This window comes from Heteronotia binoei, chromosome 8, assembly GCF_032191835.1.
Source record: "Heteronotia binoei isolate CCM8104 ecotype False Entrance Well chromosome 8, APGP_CSIRO_Hbin_v1, whole genome shotgun sequence".
Classification (NCBI taxonomy): domain Eukaryota; kingdom Metazoa; phylum Chordata; class Lepidosauria; order Squamata; family Gekkonidae; genus Heteronotia; species Heteronotia binoei.
The window spans coordinates 130,179,639-130,200,329 of record NC_083230.1 but is presented as its reverse complement, the minus strand read 5'-3'; the positions used below and the strand labels follow the sequence as shown (position 1 = coordinate 130,200,329).

The window sequence follows — 20,691 nt, the reverse complement described above, 5'->3', positions numbered from 1 at the left end:
TGTTCCCTCTAAGTTGCAGAGTCTTGAGAGCAAAAATTCTACTTTGTGAGCTACTGGCATTAAAGTTGTGAGCTCCTGGCAATAGAGTTGTGAGCTAACGCATAAATTAGTGTGCTCTGGAGTTATCCGTGAGCTAAGACAAAAATATCTGAGCTGGAGTCTAAAAATCTTGTGAGCTAGCTCATGCTAACTCAGCATAGAGGGAACACTGGTCCTGACAGTTAGAGCGGTTCCTCAGTGGAACAGGCTTCCTCCTCGGGAGATGGTGGGCTCTCCTTCCTGGGAGGTTTTTCAACAGAGGCTGGATGGCCATCTGACAGCAATGAGGATCCTGTGAATTTAGGGGGAGGGGTTTGTGAGTTTAGAGCAGTTCCTCAGTGGAGCAGGCTTCCTTGGGAGGTGGTGGGCTCTCCTTCCTTGCAGGTTTTTCAACAGAGGCTAGGTGGCCATCTGACAGCAATGAAGATCCTGTGAATTTAGGGGGAGGTGTTTGTGAGTTTAGAGCAGTTCCTCAGTGGAACAGGCTTCCTCGGGAGGTGGTGGGCTCTCCTTCCTTGGAGGTTTTTCAACAGAGGCTAGATGGCCATCTGACAGCAATGAGGATCCTGTGAATTTAGGGGAAGGGGTTTGTGAGTTTAGAGCAGTTCCTCAGTGGAACAGGCTTCCTCGGGAGATGGTGGGCTTTCCTTCCTTAGAGGTCTTTCAACAGAGGCTAGATGGCCATCTGACAGCAATGCGGATCCTGTGAATCTAGGGGGAGGTATTTGTGAGTTTCCATCATTGCGCAGGGGGTTGGACTAGATTACCCCAGAACTCCCTTCCAACTCTATGATTCTAGGTACTTGTGAACTCTATGATTCTAAGTACTTGTGAGTTTCCTGCATTGTGCAGGAGGTTGGACTAGATGGCCCCAGCCCCCAGAGCTCCCTTCCAACTCTGTGATTCTGGGTACTTGTGAATTCTATGATTCTAGGTACTTGTGAACTCTATGATTCTAGGTATTTGTGAACTCTATGATTCTAGGTACTTGTGAATTCTATGATTCTAGGTATTTGTGAACTCTATGATTCTAGATACTTGTGAATTCTGTGATTCTATGATTCTAGGTACTTGTGAATTCTATGGTTCTAGGTATTTGTGAACTATATGATTCTATTATTCTAGGTACTTGTAAACTCTATGATTCTAGGTACTTGTGAATTCTATGATTCTAGGTATTTGTGAACTCTATGATTCTAGATACTTGTGAATTCTGTGATTCTATGATTCTAGGTACTTGTGAATTCTATGGTTCTAGGTATTTGTGAACTATATGATTCTATTATTCTAGGTACTTGTGAACTCTATGATTCTAGGTACTTGTGAATTCTATGGTTCTAGGTATTTGTGAACTATATGATTCTATTATTCTAGGTACTTGTGAACTCTATGATTCTAGGTACTTGTGAATTCTATGATTCTAGGTACTTGTGAGTTTCCTGCATTGTGCAGGGGGTTGGACTAGATGACCCTGGAGGTCCCTTCCAACTCTATGATTCTAGGATTCCCTCCTCCTGTCCTGCCCCCGCTCCTCTTGGCCCCCCTCAGTAGCTACAGCTCTTCTCTTCTCAGGGATGTGACCCTTCCGAGATCTACCGGCCAGACATCGATTCGCAGAACGGGAAGCCGAAGGAAGACTTCCGCAATTTCAAGGTGAGACCCAGCAGCTGCCCTGTGGGCCAGGAGGAGTTTGCCAGCTCAGGGTTGGGAAATTCCTGGAGATTTGGGAGGCGGAGTCTGGGGACGGTGGGGTTTGGAGAGGGGAGGGGAAGGACCTCAGAAGGGGACAATACCATGCAGCCTCCCTTCCAGTGGCCATTTTCTCCAGGGTGTGGATCCCTGTACCGGGAGATCAGTTGTAATCCCAGGAGATCTCCAGCCAACAACTGGAGGTTGGGAGCCCTACTTCACGTTCACAGACTGAGAAAGAATTTTGGAAGCTGAACATAAGATTTTTTTTTGAAACTTAATTAAACATGAGCACTCTTGTAACTGACAAGTCTTGCTCAGAGGAACCTCGGCCAATAGAAGGAGAGAGGCTTGGCTCAGTAGCTCTGCTGTGCGATCGAGTGACCAAATAGAACCGACACAGTTAGCTGTAATAGCACACAAATAAAGAACAGTTTTCATTAATGTCAACGATGACAACATCTTATTATATTTCTACACGATATTATTGCCTCTTAACATGGAGCGTTAAAGCAACAGGAAGAGTCCATAAAGTCCAATAAACAAAGACATTAATTAGCAAAGTCCATTATAAGTTCACACTCATTAGTTCTCAAATGGAAACCATCAAGTCCATGAGAAGTTCAGTTTGAAGTTCACATGAGGATTCTAGATAATCCCTCGTTCCGATGACTTCCTCAGTGAACCCCAGATAGTGAAGGCATGTGCCAAACTATGCTATGTTTTATGTCCACCCTGTATATTTTTTGGGTCCAATTAATTAATTGTGTGATTAAGTCCAAGTTTCCAAGTAATTATTTTAAACAATGCACTCTGTTTGATTCCAAAGCACTTAAGGCAAATATTACTAATAGTAGCTTTGCCAATTGAGTGACTGAGAGAGCCTGGCAAAGCAAGCGCTCTCCCCACCCCCATTTCTTCCACAAAGGAGGAGCTTCAGCCAATGGAGAAAATAGAGGCTCTGAAGCTCCTGTGCAATGGAGCAAGCTTGGCAAAGCAAGCTGAGATGCAGAAGGAAGCAAGAGAGGAAGAAGGAAGCAGATGGCAGCCAGTTGCAAGGGGGGCCTGATAGATGCCCTCCGGGGGCCTAATTTGGCCCAAAGGCCACATGTTTGACACCCCTTTAACAAATTAAACAACAGAGCTTTAACTCCAGCATTATCAGCGGGGCATGTGTGAGAAACACTGAGAGTTGGCGAAGTATCCAAAATGTCGAAACATGTTTTTTTTTTTCAAATGCATAATACGAAAACAATTAACAAGACAAATTAAACAAAATGTACCCAGGAGGGAGGCACTCTTCATAGGGCTGCCAACCTCCAGGTGGGGCCTGGAGTTCTCCTGGGCTCATTTGTTTTGGAATCACATCTGATTTCGAGACTACACAGATCAGTTCCTTTGGAGAAAAAATGGGAGTTTCAGAGGGCAGAGTCTTCGGTAATATATAGGGTTGCCAATCCCCAGGTGGGATTGCCAATCCCCAGGTGGGGGCAGGGGATCCCCCAGTTTGGAGGCCCTCCCCTTATTTCAGGGTCATCAGAAAGTGTGGGAAATGTTTGTTGGGAACTCCATTATTCCCTATGGAGACCGATTCCCATAGGGTAGAATGGAGAATTGATTCGCGAGTATCTGGGGCTCTGGGGGGGGGGTGGGGAATGGCTGTATTTTGACATAGAGGAACCAGATTTGCAGCATAGCATCCAATGCCTCTTCCCAGAATACCCTCCCAAGTTTCTAAAAGATTGGACCAGGGGGTCCAATTCTGTGAGCCCCCAAAGAAGGTGCCCCTATCCTTCATTATTTCTAATGGAGGGAAGGCATTTAGAAGATGTGCCGTCCCTTTAAATGTGATGGCCAGAACTCCCTTTGGAGTTCAGTCCTGCTTGTCACAACCTTGCTCCTGGCTCCACCCCCAAAGTCTCCTGCTTCCACCCCCAAAGTCCCCAGATATTTCTTGAAGTGGACTTGGTAACCCTATAGCCCAGGGGTGGCCAACGTAGCTCTCCAGATGTTTTTTGCCTACAACTCCCATCGGCCCCATCCATTGTCCATTCTGGCTGGGGCTGATGGGAGTTGTAGCCAAAAAAACATCTGGAGAGCTACCGTTGGCCACCCCTGCTATAGCCCACTGACGTCCCTTCTTTTATCGAACCCCACCCTCTCCAGACTCAACCCCCAGAATCTCCAGGAATTTCTCCATTTGGCAGCCGTAATTCTCTCATTTGGCCCTAAATTGCTAGCCTCATATGGGACCAGGAAAGGATTCGGTCCCAGTAGCTGCTCCCTTCCAAGTTTTCTGGGCCCGCCGGGTTGAAAGAAACCCCCTCTGAGCATTGTTTTCTCTCTTCTCAGGAAGGGCCGCTGTTGGATCGGGTATTCAACACCTATCTCCTCATGCACACCAACCAGACTGTCGAATTTGTCAAGAAGAAGGTGGGTGGATTGAAAAGAAGCTGTGCCTCCTCTACGGAGGGATCTTCTAAAATAGGAATCCCCCAAGAGTGCTACAGTGTATTGTTGGAACTCTCTGTCTGGGGCACTATGCTCTGTATTCCTGGTGCTTGTGGGGGGGGGCACAGTGGGAGGGCTTCTAGTGTCCTGGCCTCACTGGTGGACCTCCTGATGGCACTTGTGTTTTTTGGCCACTGTGTGACACAGAGTGTTGGACTGAATGGGCCATTGGCCTGATCCAACATGGCTTCTCTTATGTTCTTATGTGACACAGAGTGTTGGACTGGATGGGCCATTGGCCTGATCCAACATGGCTTCTCTTATGTTCTTATGTGACACAGAGTGTTGGACTGGATGGGCCATTGGCCTGATCCAACATGACTTCTCTTATGTACTTATGTGACACAGAGTGTTGGCCTGGATGGGCCACTGGCCTGATCCAACATGGCTTCTCTTCTGTTCTTATGTGACACAGAGTGTTGGACTGGAGGGACCATTGGCCTGATCCAACATGGCTTCTCTTATGTTCTTATGTGACACAGAGTGTTGGACTGGAGGGGCCATTGCCCTGATCCAACATGGCTTCTCTTATGTTCTTATGTGACACAGAGTGTTGGACTGGATGGGCCATTGGCCTGATCCAACATGGCTTCTCTTATGTTCTTATGTGACACAGAGTGTTGGACTGGATGGGCCATTGGCCTGATCCAACATGGCTTCTCTTATGTTCTTATGTGACACAGAGTGTTGGACTGGATGGGCCACTGGCCTGATCCAACATGGCTTCTCTTATGCTCTTATGTCTGGGGCAGTGATGCTCTGTCTTTTTGGTGCTGGGGGGTGGGCAACAGTGGGATGGCTTCTAGTGTTTTGGCCCCACTGATGGACATCCTGATGCCACTTGGGGTTTTTTGGGCACTGTGTGACACAGAGTGTTGGACTAGAGGGGCCATTGGCCTGATCCAACATGGCTTCTTCTTATGTTCTTATGCGACACAGAGTGTTGGACTGGATGGGCCATTGGCCTGATCCAACATGGCTTCTCTTATGTTCTTATGTGACACAGAGTGTTGGACTGGGTGGGCCATTGGCCTGATCCAACATGGCTTCTATTATGTTCTTCTGTGACACAGAGTGTTGGACTGGATGGGCCATTGCCCTGATCCAGCATGGCTTCTCTTATGTTCTTATGTGACACAGAATGTTGGACAGGATGGGCCATTGGCCTGATCCAACATGGCTTCTTCTTATGCTGTGGTGCCCACCAAGTGTTTTTAGAAAGTGGAGGGAGTCCAGAAAGGCTTCCATTGAGCTCCTGGAGATTTGATTGGCTGTACAAATTTTTTAAAATGTTGTTTTGGCAGCAACTGCCACCACAGCTCAGGAACCTTTGCAATGTGATTGAAGTAAATGGTGGTAGCCATTTTGTGGCTGACATCACCTCCTGTGGCAGCCATTTTGTGATGGTGCCCACCAAATGGGGTTGCCTATCCACAGCTGGGGGCTGGGTACCCTGTTGTTTGGAGGCCCTCCCCTCACTTCAGGATTATCAGAAGGGGGTTGGTTTTGATGGAGACTGGTCAGAGATGGATGGATGGTCAGAGACTGGTCTCGCTAGGCTATAATAGAGAATCAATCTGTGGGTGTCTGGGGCTACAAATTTTCTGGGGGTGTCTGGGGCTACAAATTAGAGGCACCAAATTTTCAGCACAGGATTTGGTGTCTCTTCTCAAAACACTCACCAAGTTTCAAAAAGATTGGACCAGGGGGTCCAATTCTGTGATCCCCAGAGGAAGGTGTTCCTATCCTCCATTATTTCAAATGGAAGGAAGGCATTTAAAAGGAAAGTGATGGACCGAACTCCCTTTGGAGTTCAATTGTGCTTGTCACACTGCTGGTTCCACCCCCAAAGTCTCCTGGCTCCACTCCCCAAATCCCCAGATATTTTGTGAGACAGATCTGGCATTCCTAACAAAGAATCCTGAAGGCACCCCCCCGCCCCAGCTCAAAAAGGTGGAATAGCTCCTCTTTCTCACACAGAGGTGTGGGGGGGGAGTAGAAAGTGAGGCCAGAGAGCCCCACAGTCCCAGGTGGAGGTGGGTGATATCACCTTGCAGAGCACAGATGAAAAAGGGATACAGTCTAAAGAGCGGGGAGGGAGATCTGATTCAGTCCCTTTCCACTGGACTTTTAGAAGTCCCAGTGTGGTCTAGTGGTCAGAGTACCGGGAAAATGATCTGGGAGGAAAAGGAAAGGTCCCCTGTGCAAGCACCAGTCGTTTCCGATTCTAAGGTGAAGTTGCTTTCACAACGTTTTCACAGCAGACTTTTTACGGGGTGGTTTGCCATTGCCTTCCCCAGTCTTTTACACTTTCTCCCCAGCAAGCTTTTTTTCAGACGGTCATTTGACCGACCTCGGAAGGATGGAAGGCTGAGTCAACCTTGGTCCGGCGACCTGAATCCAGCTTCCGCCGGACTCGAACTCAGGTTGTGAGCAGAGAGTTCAGACCACAGTACTGCTGCTTTACCACTGTGCGCCACGGGGCCTGGGATCTGGGAGACCCTCGTTCAAATCCCCACCACTCTGCCATGGGAGCTTGCTTGCCCACCTTTAGGCCAGTCACGCTCTCTCTCAGCCTGGCCTACCTTGCAGGGTTGTTGTGGGGATAAAACAGAGGGGAGGAGAACGATGCGAACTGCTTTGGGGCCCTGTTGGGGAGGAAGGCAGAGTACAAAAGAAATACATTCTGCCCTTCCGTATCAACCTGGAAGTAGACTCCTTAGATAGTTATCATTTTGAAACACTTTAGGAGGAGGAGGAGGAGAAAGGAGACTGGATTTATATCCCGCTCATCACTTGAAGTCTCAGAGCAGTTTACAGTCGCTTCCCCTTCCTCTCCCCTCCCCGCAACAGATGCCCTGCAAGGCAGGTGCGGCTGAGAGAGCTCTGAGAAAACTGGGACTAGCCCAAGGTCACCCAGCTGGCTGCATGTGGAGGAGTGGGGAATCGAACCCGGTTCTCCAGATGAGAATCCACCGCTCTTAACTGCCACACCAAACAGACTTAGGGCTATGTTTCTGAAGGAGTGCTGCCCAGCAGAGCGGAATAGGGTTGCCAAGTCCAATTCAAGAAATATCTGGAGACTTTGGGGGTAGAGCCAGGAGACATTTGGGCGGAGCCAAGATCAAGGCTGTGACAAGCATAATTGAACTCCAAAGGAAGTTCTGGCCACCACATTTAAAGGGATGGCACACCTTTTCAATGCATTCCTTCCATAGGAAATAATGAAGGATAGGGGCACCATCTTTTGGGGCCATAGAATTGGACCTCCTGGTCCAATCTTTTTGAAACTTGGGGGGTCTTTTGGGGAGAGGCACTAGATGCTATATTGAAAATTTGGTGCCTCCAGCCCAAAAACCACCCCCCCCAGAGCCCCAGATACCTGTAGATCAATTCTCCATGATTTTCTATGGGAATAAATCTCCATAGGGAATAAGAAGAGTTCCCAGCAGACATTTCCCTCCCCTCCCCCTGCTTTCTGACGACCCTGAAGTGGGGGGAGGGCCTCCAAACCGGGGGATCCCCTGCCCCCACCTGGGGATTGGCAACCCTAGAGCGGAATCCCGACACCCCCCCTCTCATCTCCAGTGTCCTCACAGTCCCCTCTTTCTAGAATGAGGAGTACGGGGGTTGTCGCCTCCGTCAGATGACCATCATGGAGACCCTAGACCTGCTGGATGCCGTGGTGGACGAATCAGACCCAGATGTTGACTTCCCCAACTCCTACCACGCCTACCAGACGGCCGAGGGCATTCGGAAAGCCCACCCTGACAAAGGTGAGGAGGGGGGGTGGGTGGGTTCCCCCCCCCCTTTCCCATTGCATTGAGCATGAAAGCCAGGAGTTCCTTCCACACACGGATGCGGCGCAGGGATGGGATTCTAGCAGGATCTCCTTTGCATATTAGGCCATGCCCCCTGATGTAGTCAATCCTCCAAGAGCTTACCAAAAAGAGCCTTGTCAGCTCTTGGAGGATTGGCTACATCAGGGGGGGCGTGGCCTAATATGCAAAGTAGCTCCTGCTAGAATCCCACCCTGGATGCTGGAAGTTACGTCTGAGAAACTGCTGCTAGAGAAAGAGGAGGGGCAGATCCTGTTCTCCTGCCATCGCGAGCAACGTCTGATAGGCCAGAGGGGCAGATGTAGAAGGAGCGACCTGCTACAGGATCGGACTACTACTGACCTATATAGGGTTGCCAAGTCCAATTCAAGAAATATCTGGGGGCTTTGGGGGTGGAGCCAGGAGACTTTGGGGGTGGAGCCAGGAGACATTAGGGGTAGAGCCAAGATCAAGGCTGTGACAAGCATAATTGAACTCCAAAAGGAGTTCTGGCCCTCACATTTAAAGGGACGGCACACATTTTCAATGCCTTCCTTCCATAGGAAACAATGAAGGATAGGGGCACCTTCTTTTGGGGCTCATAGAATTCGACCCCGTGGTCCAATCTTTTTGAAACCTAGGGGGTATTTTGGGGAGAGGCACTAGATGCTATACTGAAAATTTGCTGCCTCTACCCCATAAAACAGCTCCCCCAGAGCCCCAGATACCCGCGGATCAACTCTCCATGATTTTCTATGGGAATAAATCTCCACAGGGAATAATAGAGTTCCCAGCAGACATTTCCCTCCCCTTCCCCCGCTTTCTGATGACCCTGAAGTGGGGGGAGGGTCTCCAAACCGGGGGATCCCCTGCCCCCACCTGGGGATTGGCAACCCTAGACCTATAGCAGGGCTTTTTTTGAAGCAGGAACTCCTTTGCATATTAGGCCAATCCCCTCTTATGTATCCAATCCTCCTGGAGCTTACAGTAGGCCCTGTACTAAGAGCCCTGTCAGCTCGTGAAGGATTGGCTACATCGGGATGTGTGGCCTAATATGCAAAGGAGTTCCTACTGCAAGAAAAAGCCCTGACCTTTAGAATCAGATCACTGGCTGTGGCTCAGCGGTAGAGCATCTGTTTGGCATGCAGAAGGTCCCAGGTTTGATCCCCGACATCTCCAGTTCAAGGGATGAGGTAGTAGGTGATGGGAAAGGAAAGGAAAGGTCCCCTTTGCAAGCACCAGTCATTTTCGACTCTGGGGGTGACGTTGCTTTCACAGCGCTTTCGCGGCAGACTTTTTACGGGGCGGTTTGCCATTGCCTTCCCCAGTCATCTCCACTTTCCCCCCAGCAAGATAGAGACTCATTTGCCCGACTTCGGAGTGATGGAAGGCTGAGTCAACCTTGGGCCGGCTACCTGAATCCTGCTTTCGCTGGGATAGAACTCAGGTCGTGAGCACAGAGTTCAGATCACAGTACTGCAGTACTGCTGCTTTACCACTCTGCACCACGGGGAAAGACCTCTACGTAAAACCCGGGAGAGCTGCTGCCAGTCTGAATAGACAGTCTGATGCAGTGCAAGGCCGCTTCATGTGCTCAGCTCTTCATCTCCCTGCGCTTGTCTTGTCGGTTCTGACAGCCGGGGATTCTCCAAGATCACAGGTGGAGAAAGATCCGAGAGCTTTTTAACAGTCGATGCTGGGAACTGAACCGGGAACCTTGTGTGTGAAGAGCTCTGGGGCTCTTCTCCCAGACAGAGACCCACCTGACTTGCGCAAACGCATTTGCTGCATCAAGCTAGTAGCGGGGATGCAATTTGCCTCAGGACAATCCCTGACCCTGGGGGCACTAAGAAACGCAGTCTGTGATGCAGCGACAAAAAAGGCTGATGCGATCTTGAAGTGGATCGACAGAGGCATAACATCCAAATCACCAGAGGTCCTAGTCCTGCTGTACGCTGCATTGGTCAGGCCACCCCTGGAGTCTTGTGTGCAGTTCCGGAGGCCTCGCTTCAAGAAGGAGGCGGACAGAACCGAGCGGGTGCAGAGGAGAGTCCGGAGAATAATCAGGGGCCTGGAGACCAAGAAGCCCTTGGAGGGAAGGGCTGTGGGAAGAGAAGTCTGGAGAAGAGGAGACTGAGGGGGGGCAGGATTGCTCTCTTGAAGGACTGGACGGGCTGTCCCTTAGAGCAGGGGTGGCCAACGGTAGCTCTCCAGATGTTTTTTGCCTACAACTCCCATCAGCCCCGGCCAGAATGGAGGAGGGCAGGGAGCTATTTTTGTTGCCAACAGAGGAAAGAACTCGCCATACTGGGTTTAAATTAAGGGTGGGAAGGTACTGGCTGGATATTAGGAAGAACTTATTTTCAGTCAGAGTTAGAATCCTAGAGTTGGAAGGGACCTCCCAGGGTCATCTAGTCCAACCCCCTGCACAGTGCAGGAAACTCGCAAACCCCTCCCCCTAAATTCACAGGATCCTCATTGCTGTCAGATGGCCATCCAGCCTCTGTTGGAAAACCTCCAAGGAAGGAGAGCCCACCACCTCCCGAGGAGGAAGCCTGTTCCACTGAGGAACCACTCTAAATGCACAAATACCTCCCCCTAAATTCACAGGATCTTCATTGCTGTCAGATGGCCATCTAGCCTCTGTTGGAAAACCTCTAAGGAAGGAGAATCCTAGAGTTGGAAGGGACCTCCAGGGTCATCTAGTCCAGCCCCCTGCACAATGCAGGAAACTCACAAACCCCTCCCCCTACATTCACAGGACCCTCATTGCTGTCAGATGGCCATCTAGTCTCTGTGGAAAAACCTCCAAGGAAGGAGAGCCCACCACCTCCCAAGGAGGAAGCCTGTTCCACTGAGGAACCCCTCTAAACTCACAAACCCCTCCCCCTACATTCACAGGATCCTCATTGCTGTCAGATGGCCATCTAGTCTCTGTGGAAAAACCTCCAAGGAAGGAGAGCCCACCACCTCCCAAGGAGGAAGCCTGTTCCACTGAGGAACCACTCTAAACTCACAAACCCCTCCCCCTAAATTCACAGGGACTCCATTGCTATCAGATGGCCATCTAGCCTCTGTTGAAAAACCTCCAAGGAAGGAGAGCCCACCACCTCCCCAGGAGGAAGCCTGTTCCACTGAGGAACCCCTCTAAACTCACAAACCCCTCCCCCTAAATTCACAGGATCCTCATTGCTGTCATATGGCCATCTAGCCTCTGTTGAAAAACCTCCAAGGAAGGAGAGCCCACCACCTCCCAAGGAGGAAGCCTGTTCCACTGAGGAACCCCTCTAAACTCACAAACCCCTCCCCCTAAATTCACAGGATCTTCATTGCTGTCAGATGGCAATCTAGCCTCCGTTGAGAAACCTCCAAGGAAGGATGGCCCACCACCTCCCGAGGAGGTAGCCTGTTCCACTGAGGAACCCCTCTAAACTCACAAACCCCTCCCCCTAAATTCGCAGGATCTCCATTGCTGTCAGATGGCTATCCAGCCTCTGTTGAAAAACCTCCAAGGAAGGAGAGCCCACCACCTCCCCAGGAGGAAGCCTGTTCCACTGAGGAACCGCTCTAAACTCACCAACCCCTCCCCCTAAATTCACAGGATCTTCATTGCTGTTAGATGGCCATCTAGCCTCTGTAGAAAAACCTCCAAGGAAGGAGAGCCCACCACCTCCCTAGAGGGAAGCCTGTTCCACTGAGGAACCGCTCTAAACTCACAAACCCCTCCCCCTAAATTCACAGGATCCTCATTGCTGTCAGATGGCCATCTAGCCTCTGTTGAAAAACCTCCAAGGAGGAGAGCCCACCACCTCCCCAGGAGGAAGCCTGTTCCACTGAGGAACCACTCTAAACTCACAAACCCCTCCCCCTAAATTCACAGGATCTCCATTGCTGTCAGATGGCCATCTAGCCTCTGTTGAAAAACCTCCAAGGAAGGAGTTGTTCAGCAGTGGAATCGACTACTGAGGGTGGTGGTGAACTCCCCCTCACTGGGGAGTCTTGAAGCAGCAGGGGGTCAAGCGCTTGTCAGGAATGCTGATCCTGTGTTGAGAAGGGGGTTGGACTAGATGGCCTCTACGGACCCCTCCCGACTCTGAGACTGAATGATTTTGTCTGTCTCTGTGTCTCTCAACCCTTGCTGTAGACTGGTTCCACTTGGTTGGACTGCTTCATGACATGGGGAAGATCTTGGCGCTGCTTGGCGAGCCGCAGGTGAGGAGCAGGTGGACTTGCCCCGTTTTAAACAGTGCAGGTATCAGCACAGAGAGGAGGCAAGGTTGCCAACTTCCAGGCATGGCAGGGTGATCTCCTGGGAGTACAACTGCCCCCCAGATTGCCCAAGATCAGTTCCCCTGGAGAAAATAGCTGCTTCGGAGAGAGGGGTGCCAGCCTCCAGGTGGGACCCGGAGATCCCCCTGAAAGTACAGCTCATCTCCACACTACAGTGAACAGTTCCCCTGAAGAAGATGGATGCTTTGGAGAGAGGGGTGCCAGCCTCCAGGTGAGACCTGGAAATCCCCCTGGAATTATAGCTCATCTCCACACTACAGCAATCAGTTCCCCTGGAGAAGTTGGGTGCTTTGGAGGGTGGACTCTGGGATATTGTACCCCACTGAGGTCCCTGTGCTCCCCAGACTCCACCCCCATATCTCCAAGAGTTTCCCAACCTGACCCCTTCTTATGCACTCAGGGAAATGCTGATTGCCACTTTGGGGTCAATTGGCAATTTTTCTCCAGACCACTTTGAGCAGGGATCCTGGAGGGGTGTTTTGTTTTTTTTGCCATCTTCGGGGCATGGCGCAGGGGTCAGGAGGGATGTATGTGTGGGGGGGGGGGGGCGGGGGGGAGGCATTTGTGAAGTTCCTGCACTGTGCAGGGGGTTGGACTAGTTTGACCCTGGAGGCCCCTCCCAACTCGGATTCTATGATCTGGCAATCCTAACTCTCCGTTCCCCACCGGTGGCCACGGGGACCTATTTGGGATGTGGACTGTACGGTATGACAGCTTGGTTGAACTCTGCCCTCTCCAGGAATTTCCCAACAGATTTGGCAACCTCAGAAGGGAGGGTCTCCAGGTTTACGACAAGTCAAGTAACCTCTGTGTTCTGGCTTGTCCCCCTCCAGTGGGCTGTGGTGGGAGATACGTTCCCGGTGGGTTGCAAAGTGCAGGACTCTGTGGTTTTACGGGAGTCCACCTTCCACGACAACCCTGATATGAAGAACCCGATATACACGTAAGCGTTGGTTGTGCGGGAAGGCTGAGGTGCCATCATTGGCGGCGGGAAGGAGGGGGCGGGAGTTTCTGTTTTTTACTTAAGAAGCAGAAGCTGATGAGTCTAGCTCCCAGCCCGAGCCCCAGGGCCTCTCCTCTAGCTTTGAAGCCAGAAAGGCAGCTTAAACACTTTTTTAAAGACAGATAATATAAAACAGGGGTGGCCAAGGGTAGCTCTCCAGATGCTTTTTGCCTACGACGTCCATCAGCCCCAGCCAGCATTGCCGATGTCTGGGGCTGATGGGAGTTGTAGGCAAAAAAAAAATCTGGAGAGCTACCCTTGGCCACCCCTGGTATAAAAGAAAATGCAAAAAGCAAATTGTAATTATGTGACACACAAACAGAAAATAGAAAATGTTTTCTCCTTGGCACATCCTTTATGACAGGGATGTCGAACTCATTTGTTATGAAGGCTGAATCGGACGTAAATGAGACCCTGTTGGGTCAAACCATGTCAGGCCGGGCCATGTGTGTACCTATTTAAGACTAGGTAGCAGAGAGATAAACTTTATAAAGGACGCAGACAACACAATTAAAACATGCTTAAAATGCTAGCACTCGTTGGTCTTAAAGGTGCTTTCTTTGTATCTCTCCCATGGGATCCAGGGAACTGGGCAAAGGAAGCTCCGGCTCTTTCCTTCCTTCCCCAGGGAACCGGGGAGGGGAGGAGCCTCAGCCAATAGAAGGAAGAGAGGCTTGGCTCAGTAGCTCTGCTGCATGATTTGAGTCTGGAAAAACACGCTCTGCCTCCTCCCCCCTCCCCTCCACCCTAAGGGAGGAGCCTCAGCCAATGGAGAAAACAGAGGTTTTGCTCTGTAGCTCCTGTGCGATTGAGCAAGCCTGGCAAAGCAAACCGTGATGCAGAAGGAAGCAAGAGAGAGAGAAAAGGAAGCAGATGACAGCCAGTCACTCGGGGGCCTGATAGGAGCCTTCCAGAGGCCTGATTCAGCCCCCGGACTGCATGTATGACATAAATAAAACAACTTTTAAAACACTGTCTGTAAAGCAATAACTTTTGTTGGGATACATTTATATTCAACCTTTAACACTGAGAACTATTTCTCATTCTCGATTTGTTTTCTGAGTCTCATTCTTGGATAGCAAAAAAAAACCATAGCCCAGGGGTGGCCAAGGGTAGCTCTCCCGATGTTTTTTGCCTACAACTCCCATCAGCCCCAGCCGTAGGCCATGCCGGCTGGGGCTGATGGGAGTTGTAGGCAAAAAACATCGGGAGATCCACTGTTCCCCACCCCTGTCATAGGGCTTAGAGGCTTCTCCTTCGCCTGTGTCTCATTGGGACAGGGAGGGACGGTGGCTCAGTGGTAGAGCCTCTGCTGGGCATGCAGAAGGTCCCAGGTTCAATCCCCAGCATCTCCAGTTGAAAGGATCAGACAGGAGGGGATGGGAAAGACCTCAGCCTGAGACCCTGGAGAGCCATGAAGTGGGGTTGTGGCTCAGCGGTAGAGCATCTGCTTGGGAAGCAGAAGGTCCCAGGTTCAATCCCTGGCATCTCCAAAAAAGGGTCCAGGCAAATAGATGTGAAGAATCTCAGCTTGAGACCCTGGAGAGCCGCTGCCAGTCTGAGTAGACAATACTGACTTTGATGGACCAAAGGTCTGATTCAGTAGAAGGCAGCTTCATATGTTCACAGCCCCCAGACTGCATGATAGAAAAAGGGTTAAGGGAAGTTCTGATATGGGACATGCCCTGAGATGTCCATTCTCTCTCTCTTTTGCCTGCACAGCTCCAAGTATGGAATTTACCAGCCTAACTGTGGCTTGGAGAATGTCCTCATGTCCTGGGGTCATGACGGTAAGAGCCCCTGGGGTTAGAGTTGCTGGCCTCCCCCCCACCATCCCAAAACAGTCTGGAAAATCAAAACTTGCATAAGAAGAGAAGAGAAGCCAGGTTGGATCAGGCCAGTGGCCCATCCAGTCCAACACTCTGTATGCACAGTGGCCAAAAACCCCAGGTTTCACCAGGATGTCCATCAGTGGGGCCAGGACACCAGAAGCCCTCCCACTGTCCCCCCCCCCCCCAAGCACCAAGAATACAGTGCATCACTGCCCCAGACATAAGAACATAAGAGAAGCCATGTTGGATCAGGCCAATGGCCCATCCAGTCCAACACTCTGTATGCACAGTGGCCAAAAACCCCAGGTTTCACCAGGATGTCCATCAGTGGGGCCAGGACACCAGAAGCCCTCCCACTGTGCCCCCCAAGCACCCAGAATATAGAGCATCATTGCCCCAGAGAGTTCCAACGATATGTGGCTAATAGCCACTGATGGACCTCTGCTCCAGTTGCTTATTCAATCCCCTCTTGAAGCTGGCTATGCTTGTAGCTATCACCACCTCCTGTGGCAGTGAATTCCACGTGTTAATCACCCTTTGGGTGAAGGAGGACTTCCTTTTCCCGATCTAACCCAACTGCTCAGCAATTTCATTGAATGGCCACGAGTTCTCGTATTGTGAGAAAGGGAGAAAAGTACTTCTTTCTCTACCTCCTCTATCCTGTGCATCATCTTGTAAACCTCTATCAGTTGACGTTTCTCCTGTTTGGTATGCTTATGCAACAAGGATCCAAAAAGCTGGTCTCTTAAGCGAGTCTTACCGGGGGCGGGGGGGGTGGGGAGCGGCAGCAGTACAAATAATTTAGGAGGTGACCTAACTGCTCCCCCCTGGTCTCTCTCTCCTTCCAGAATATATGTACAAGGTGATGATGCGGAATAACTTTGCCCTGCCCCAGGAGGTAAGAAGCCATGGCTGATGTGTATATACATGTTCCAGAATTCAGAGTGTTGGGGGTGGGGGGAGGGAGTGTTATCCAAATAGGTGGTCTTCTAATTAATTGGGAGGGGGATTAGCTTTCAAGGACACAAAGCAAGAGACAGCAACTGGGATTTGCCACCAATGTTTGCAGAGATTTTTTCCCTTAAGAGAATTCTTAAAATAAACCAGGCATATGTTTGAACAGACACATTTTTATTAAAAGAGAAAAGGATAATACACACTGAAAACACATACAAGGCTAGCTAAGAGGAAATCAAGGGAGGAAAGGGGAATAGCAATTTTAGGGAGGACTATGGTTACCGGTTTCAAAGAAAGAGGTCCATGGAGGCAGCAGCAAAATGTCCAGCATTTCACAGTGAGAAGGCCCAAAAGGATTGAGGGTGTGAGTATGGATCCAAGAACACACACACTGTATTGCTGGCCTACCCCAAAGTATAAATCAGCATTTCCTGGGCATATAGGAAAGGGTTGTAAGAACTAAGCACTGATGCAAGCCAAACCTCCCTCCCAGCTGAGGAGTCTTGTGAGCAAAAATTCTACTTTGTGATCTAGTGGCATTCAAGTTGTGAGTTTGCTCTGGGGCCATTTTTTTCTGAGCTAAAACAAAAAATGTGTGAGCCGGAGGCTAAAAACCAAGCTCACACTAGCTCAGCTTAGGGGGAACGCTGGATGCAACCCTTCCTGCCCTCCTTCTCATGAGCTACCTGTTAGATTTGAGATTATATATTAAGAAGGGTGTTTATGGTTTTTTAGCTATAAACTGCCCCTCAGCAATAGGAAGGGTCTGGGTGCTAACACGTACAAAAAGAAAGCTGTGCTTGGAGTGAGATGGAGGAAGGTAGCAAAGCTGGCTTTCTTAAGGGGAAAGGAAGTGTTTCGAGACCTCTGGCTGGCCAGTAATGTTGTGGCTGGCCGGCCATCACACACCCCTGTCTGTGCCCTGGCAGGCTTTCTACATGATCCGCTTCCACTCCTTCTACCCCTGGCACACGGGAGGGGACTACATGTACCTCTGCAATGAAGAAGACCTGCAGATGCTGCCCTGGGTGAAAGAGTTCAAGTGAGTATCCCAAGAAGCAACAGGGATGATGCTGGTGGGAAGAGAGAGGAGAGGGCAGGGGAAGCAGCCTCGGCCAAATCAAGGAGGAAGTTGGAGGTCATGCATGACTTGGCCATCACCTTGCCAGTGGTTCTTAGAAAAGGGCCCCTCCTGATGAAACAAGATGTGCCATCCTTTCGGGCCTAACCTAGTTCAAACTCACTCTTGTTGGCTCAGACTCACCTTATGGTGGCACTGAATGAGAGCCTTGCTGGGTCAGACCGGTGAATGTCCCTCTAGTCCAGCATTCCACCTCACACAGGGGCCACCCAGTTCCTCAACAGGGCAGAGAGGCTTTCATAAGGACATACAAAGAGTCTTGCTAGATCAGGCCAATGTGGGTCTTTGTCCAGCAAGAGACCTTCAGAAGAAAATAAGGAGAGCCCTGCTAGATCACACCAAAAGTTTCTCTCGTTGAGCATCCCATCTCACACAGCAGCCAACCAGTTCCTCTGGAGGGCCAGCAACAGGGCAGAGAGGCCGAGGCCTTCATAAGAACATCAGAAGAGCCCTGCTGGATCAGACCAGGGAGGGGCCCATCTAGTCCAGCCTCCTGTCTCACACAGTGGCCAGCCAGTTCCTCTGGAGGGCCAACAACAGGGCAGAGAGGCCGAGGCCTTCATAAGAACATCAGAAGAGCCCTGCTGGGTCAGACCAGGGAGGGTCCATCTAGTCCAGCCTCCTGTCTCACACAGGGGCCAGCCAGTTCCTCTGGAGGGCCAGCAACAGGGCAGAGAGGCCGAGGCCTTCATAAGAACATCAGAAGAGCCCTGCTGGGTCAGACCAGGGAGGGTCCATCTAGTCCAGCCTCCTGTCTCACACAGGGGCCAGCCAGTTCCTCTGGAGGGCCAACAACAGGGCAGAGAGGCCGAGGCCTTCATAAGAACATCAGAAGAGCCCTGCTGGATCAGACCAGGGAGGGCCCATCTAGTCCCAGCCTCCTGTCTCACACAGTTCCTCTGGAGGGCCAACAGCAGGGCAGAGAGGCTGAGGCCTTCATAAGAACATCAGAAGAGCCCTGTTGGGTCAGACCAGGGAGGGCCCATCTAGTCCAGCCTCCTGTCTCACACAGGGGCCAGCCAGTTCCTCTGGAGGGCCAACAACAGGGCACAGAGGCTGAGGCCTTCATAAGAACATCAGAAGAGCCCTGTTGGGTCAGACCAGGGAGGGCCCATCTAGTCCAGCCTCCTGTCTCACACAGGGGCCAGCCAGTTCCTCTGGAGGGCCAACAACAGGGGCACAGAGGCTGAGGCCTTTCTCTGATGTTGCCTCCTGGCACTGTGATTCAGAGGTTGACTGCCTCTGGATGTGGAGGTTTCCCTCAGTCACACTGGCTAGTAGCCTCTAACAGACCTGTCTTCCATGAAACCACATTTAAGGATAAATGCAGGGGCCTCTGTCAGCCCTAACAAAATTACCCAGTCGTAGAAGAGCTGGAAGGAATCTCTTCTTGGGTCCTGAAGTCCAGCCTCTCTGGGGCCAGCGGAGTCCCTCGCTGAGCACTGGGGTGAGGGATCAGGCCAGGGAGTGGTAGAACTTGAACCCGTCCAACCACAGACCCTGAACAAGTCTGGCCTGGAAGCGGCCAACCGTCAGTTCCCATTAACATATGGACATATGAAGCTGCCTTCTACTGAACCAGACCTTTGGTCCATCAAAGTCAGTATTGTCTTCTCAGACTGGCAGCGGCTCTCCAGGGTCTCAAGCGGAGGTTTTTCACACCTATTTGCCTGGACCCTTTTTTGGAGATGCCGGGGATTGAACCTGGGACCTTCTGCTTCCCAAGCAGATGCTCTACCACTGAGCCACCGTCCCTTCCCAGCGTATGAAGCTGTCTTCTACTGAATCAGACCCTGGGTCCATCAAAGTCAGTATCGTCTACTCAGACTGGCAGCGGCTCTCCAGGGTCACAAGCTGAGATTTTTCACACCAATTTGCCTGGACTTTTTTGGAGATGCCGGGGATTGAACCTGGGACCTTCTGCTTCCCAAGCAGAGGCTCTACCACTGAGCTACTGTCCCTCCTCTATCAACATCAAGAGAGTAACCCTGCCGCCTCTCTCCCTTCCCTCCGGACAGCAAGTTTGACCTCTACACCAAGTCCGAAGACCTGCCTGACCCTCAGGAACTGAAGCCTTACTACCAAAGCCTCATAGACAAGTACTGCCCCGGAAAGCTACGCTGGTGATACTGAGAACTTCAAACTCCTCCTTGGTCTCTCTGCTGTGGCTGGAAGTTCTACCAAAGGAGGTGGGGACGATGCGGCCTCTGCTCTCTTCTTGTTCGTGCGAAAGACTCGTGTGCCAAACCAGTCCCTGGGAAACTCATCCATGCCCTGGGCCCTGAAGACAAAAATTAAATAAAGTCCCAATGCCCCAAGCTTTGCCTATGTGTGCTATATTCTCCCTGGCTTCGCTTCGGTTGCAATCAGGGGCATCGAACGCATTTGAGACCCTGTGGGGCCTGGCTGAGCCATGTGTGTACCTATTTAAGATTAAGTATAGATATAAATTCTATAAAGAACGCAAATATGTGAACATAGGAAGCTGCCTTCTACTGAATCAGACCCTCCTCAGTCCATCCAAGTCAGTCTTGTCTCCTCAGGCTGGCAGCAGCTCTCCAGGGTCTCCAGCTGAGGTTTTTTACGCCTATTTGCCTGGACCCTTTTGAGTTGGAGATGCTGGGGATGGAACCTGGGATCTTCTGCTTACCAAGCAGAGACTCTACCACTGAGCCACCGTACCTCCCAACATATGAAGCTGCCTTCTACTGAACCAGACCCTCCCTGGGTCCATCCAAGTTAGCATTGTCTACTCGGACTGGCAGAGGCTCTGAGGTTTTTTCATGCCTACTTGCCTGGACCCTTTTGAGTTGGGAGATGCCGGGGATGGAACCTGGGACCTTCTGCTTACCAAGCAGATGCTCAACCACTGAGCCATCGTCCCTCCCCTGACCGGCAGTGGCTCTCCAGGGTCTCAAGCTGAGGTTTTTAACACCTATTGCCTGGACCCTTTTGAGTTGGAGATGCCGGGGATGGAACCTGGGACCTTCTGCTTACCAAGCAGAGACTCTACCACTGAGCCACCGTACCTCCCAACATATGAAGCTGCCTTTTACTGAACCAGACCCTCCCTGGGTCCATCCAAGTTAGCATTGTCTACTCAGACTGGCAGAGACTCTGAGGTTTTTCATGCCTACTTGCCTGGACCCTTTTGAGTTGGAAATGCCGGGGATTGAACCTGGAACCTTCTGCTCACCAAGCAGATGCTCAACCACTGAGCCACCGTCCCTCCCAACATATGAAGCTGCGTTCTACTGAATTAGAGGGACAGTAGCTCAGTGGTAGAGCACCTGCTTGGTAAGCAGAAGGTCCCAGGTTCAATCCCTGGCATCCCCAACTAAAAAGGGTCCAGGCAAATAGGCATGAAAAACCTCAGCTTGAGGCCCTGGAGAGCCGCTGCCAGTCTGAGTA

At 50.9% G+C, this 20,691-nt stretch overlaps 1 protein-coding gene and 1 non-coding gene across 2 annotated transcripts in view; both read left to right on the top strand.

Annotated features, from left to right (window-relative positions):
- The window catches only part of LOC132575800 (inositol oxygenase-like), a 20,277-nt gene extending 847 nt beyond the window's left edge, over positions 1-19,430 (top strand). Inside the window, exons 2-10 of the mRNA XM_060244490.1 lie at positions 1,612-1,692; positions 4,081-4,161; positions 7,853-8,015; positions 12,202-12,269; positions 13,181-13,290; positions 15,073-15,140; positions 16,031-16,080; positions 17,069-17,181; positions 19,299-19,430. Of these exons, the coding sequence (XP_060100473.1) occupies positions 1,612-1,692; positions 4,081-4,161; positions 7,853-8,015; positions 12,202-12,269; positions 13,181-13,290; positions 15,073-15,140; positions 16,031-16,080; positions 17,069-17,181; positions 19,299-19,407 (843 nt within the window). The 3' untranslated portion in view covers positions 19,408-19,430. The remainder of the gene's footprint in view (positions 1-1,611; positions 1,693-4,080; positions 4,162-7,852; positions 8,016-12,201; positions 12,270-13,180; positions 13,291-15,072; positions 15,141-16,030; positions 16,081-17,068; positions 17,182-19,298) is intronic.
- TRNAP-GGG (transfer RNA proline (anticodon GGG)) lies at positions 14,772-14,843 on the top strand. Its single transcript has one exon. It is a non-coding gene; the product is annotated as a tRNA-Pro (tRNA).
- Positions 19,431-20,691: the final 1,261 nt, after the last annotated feature.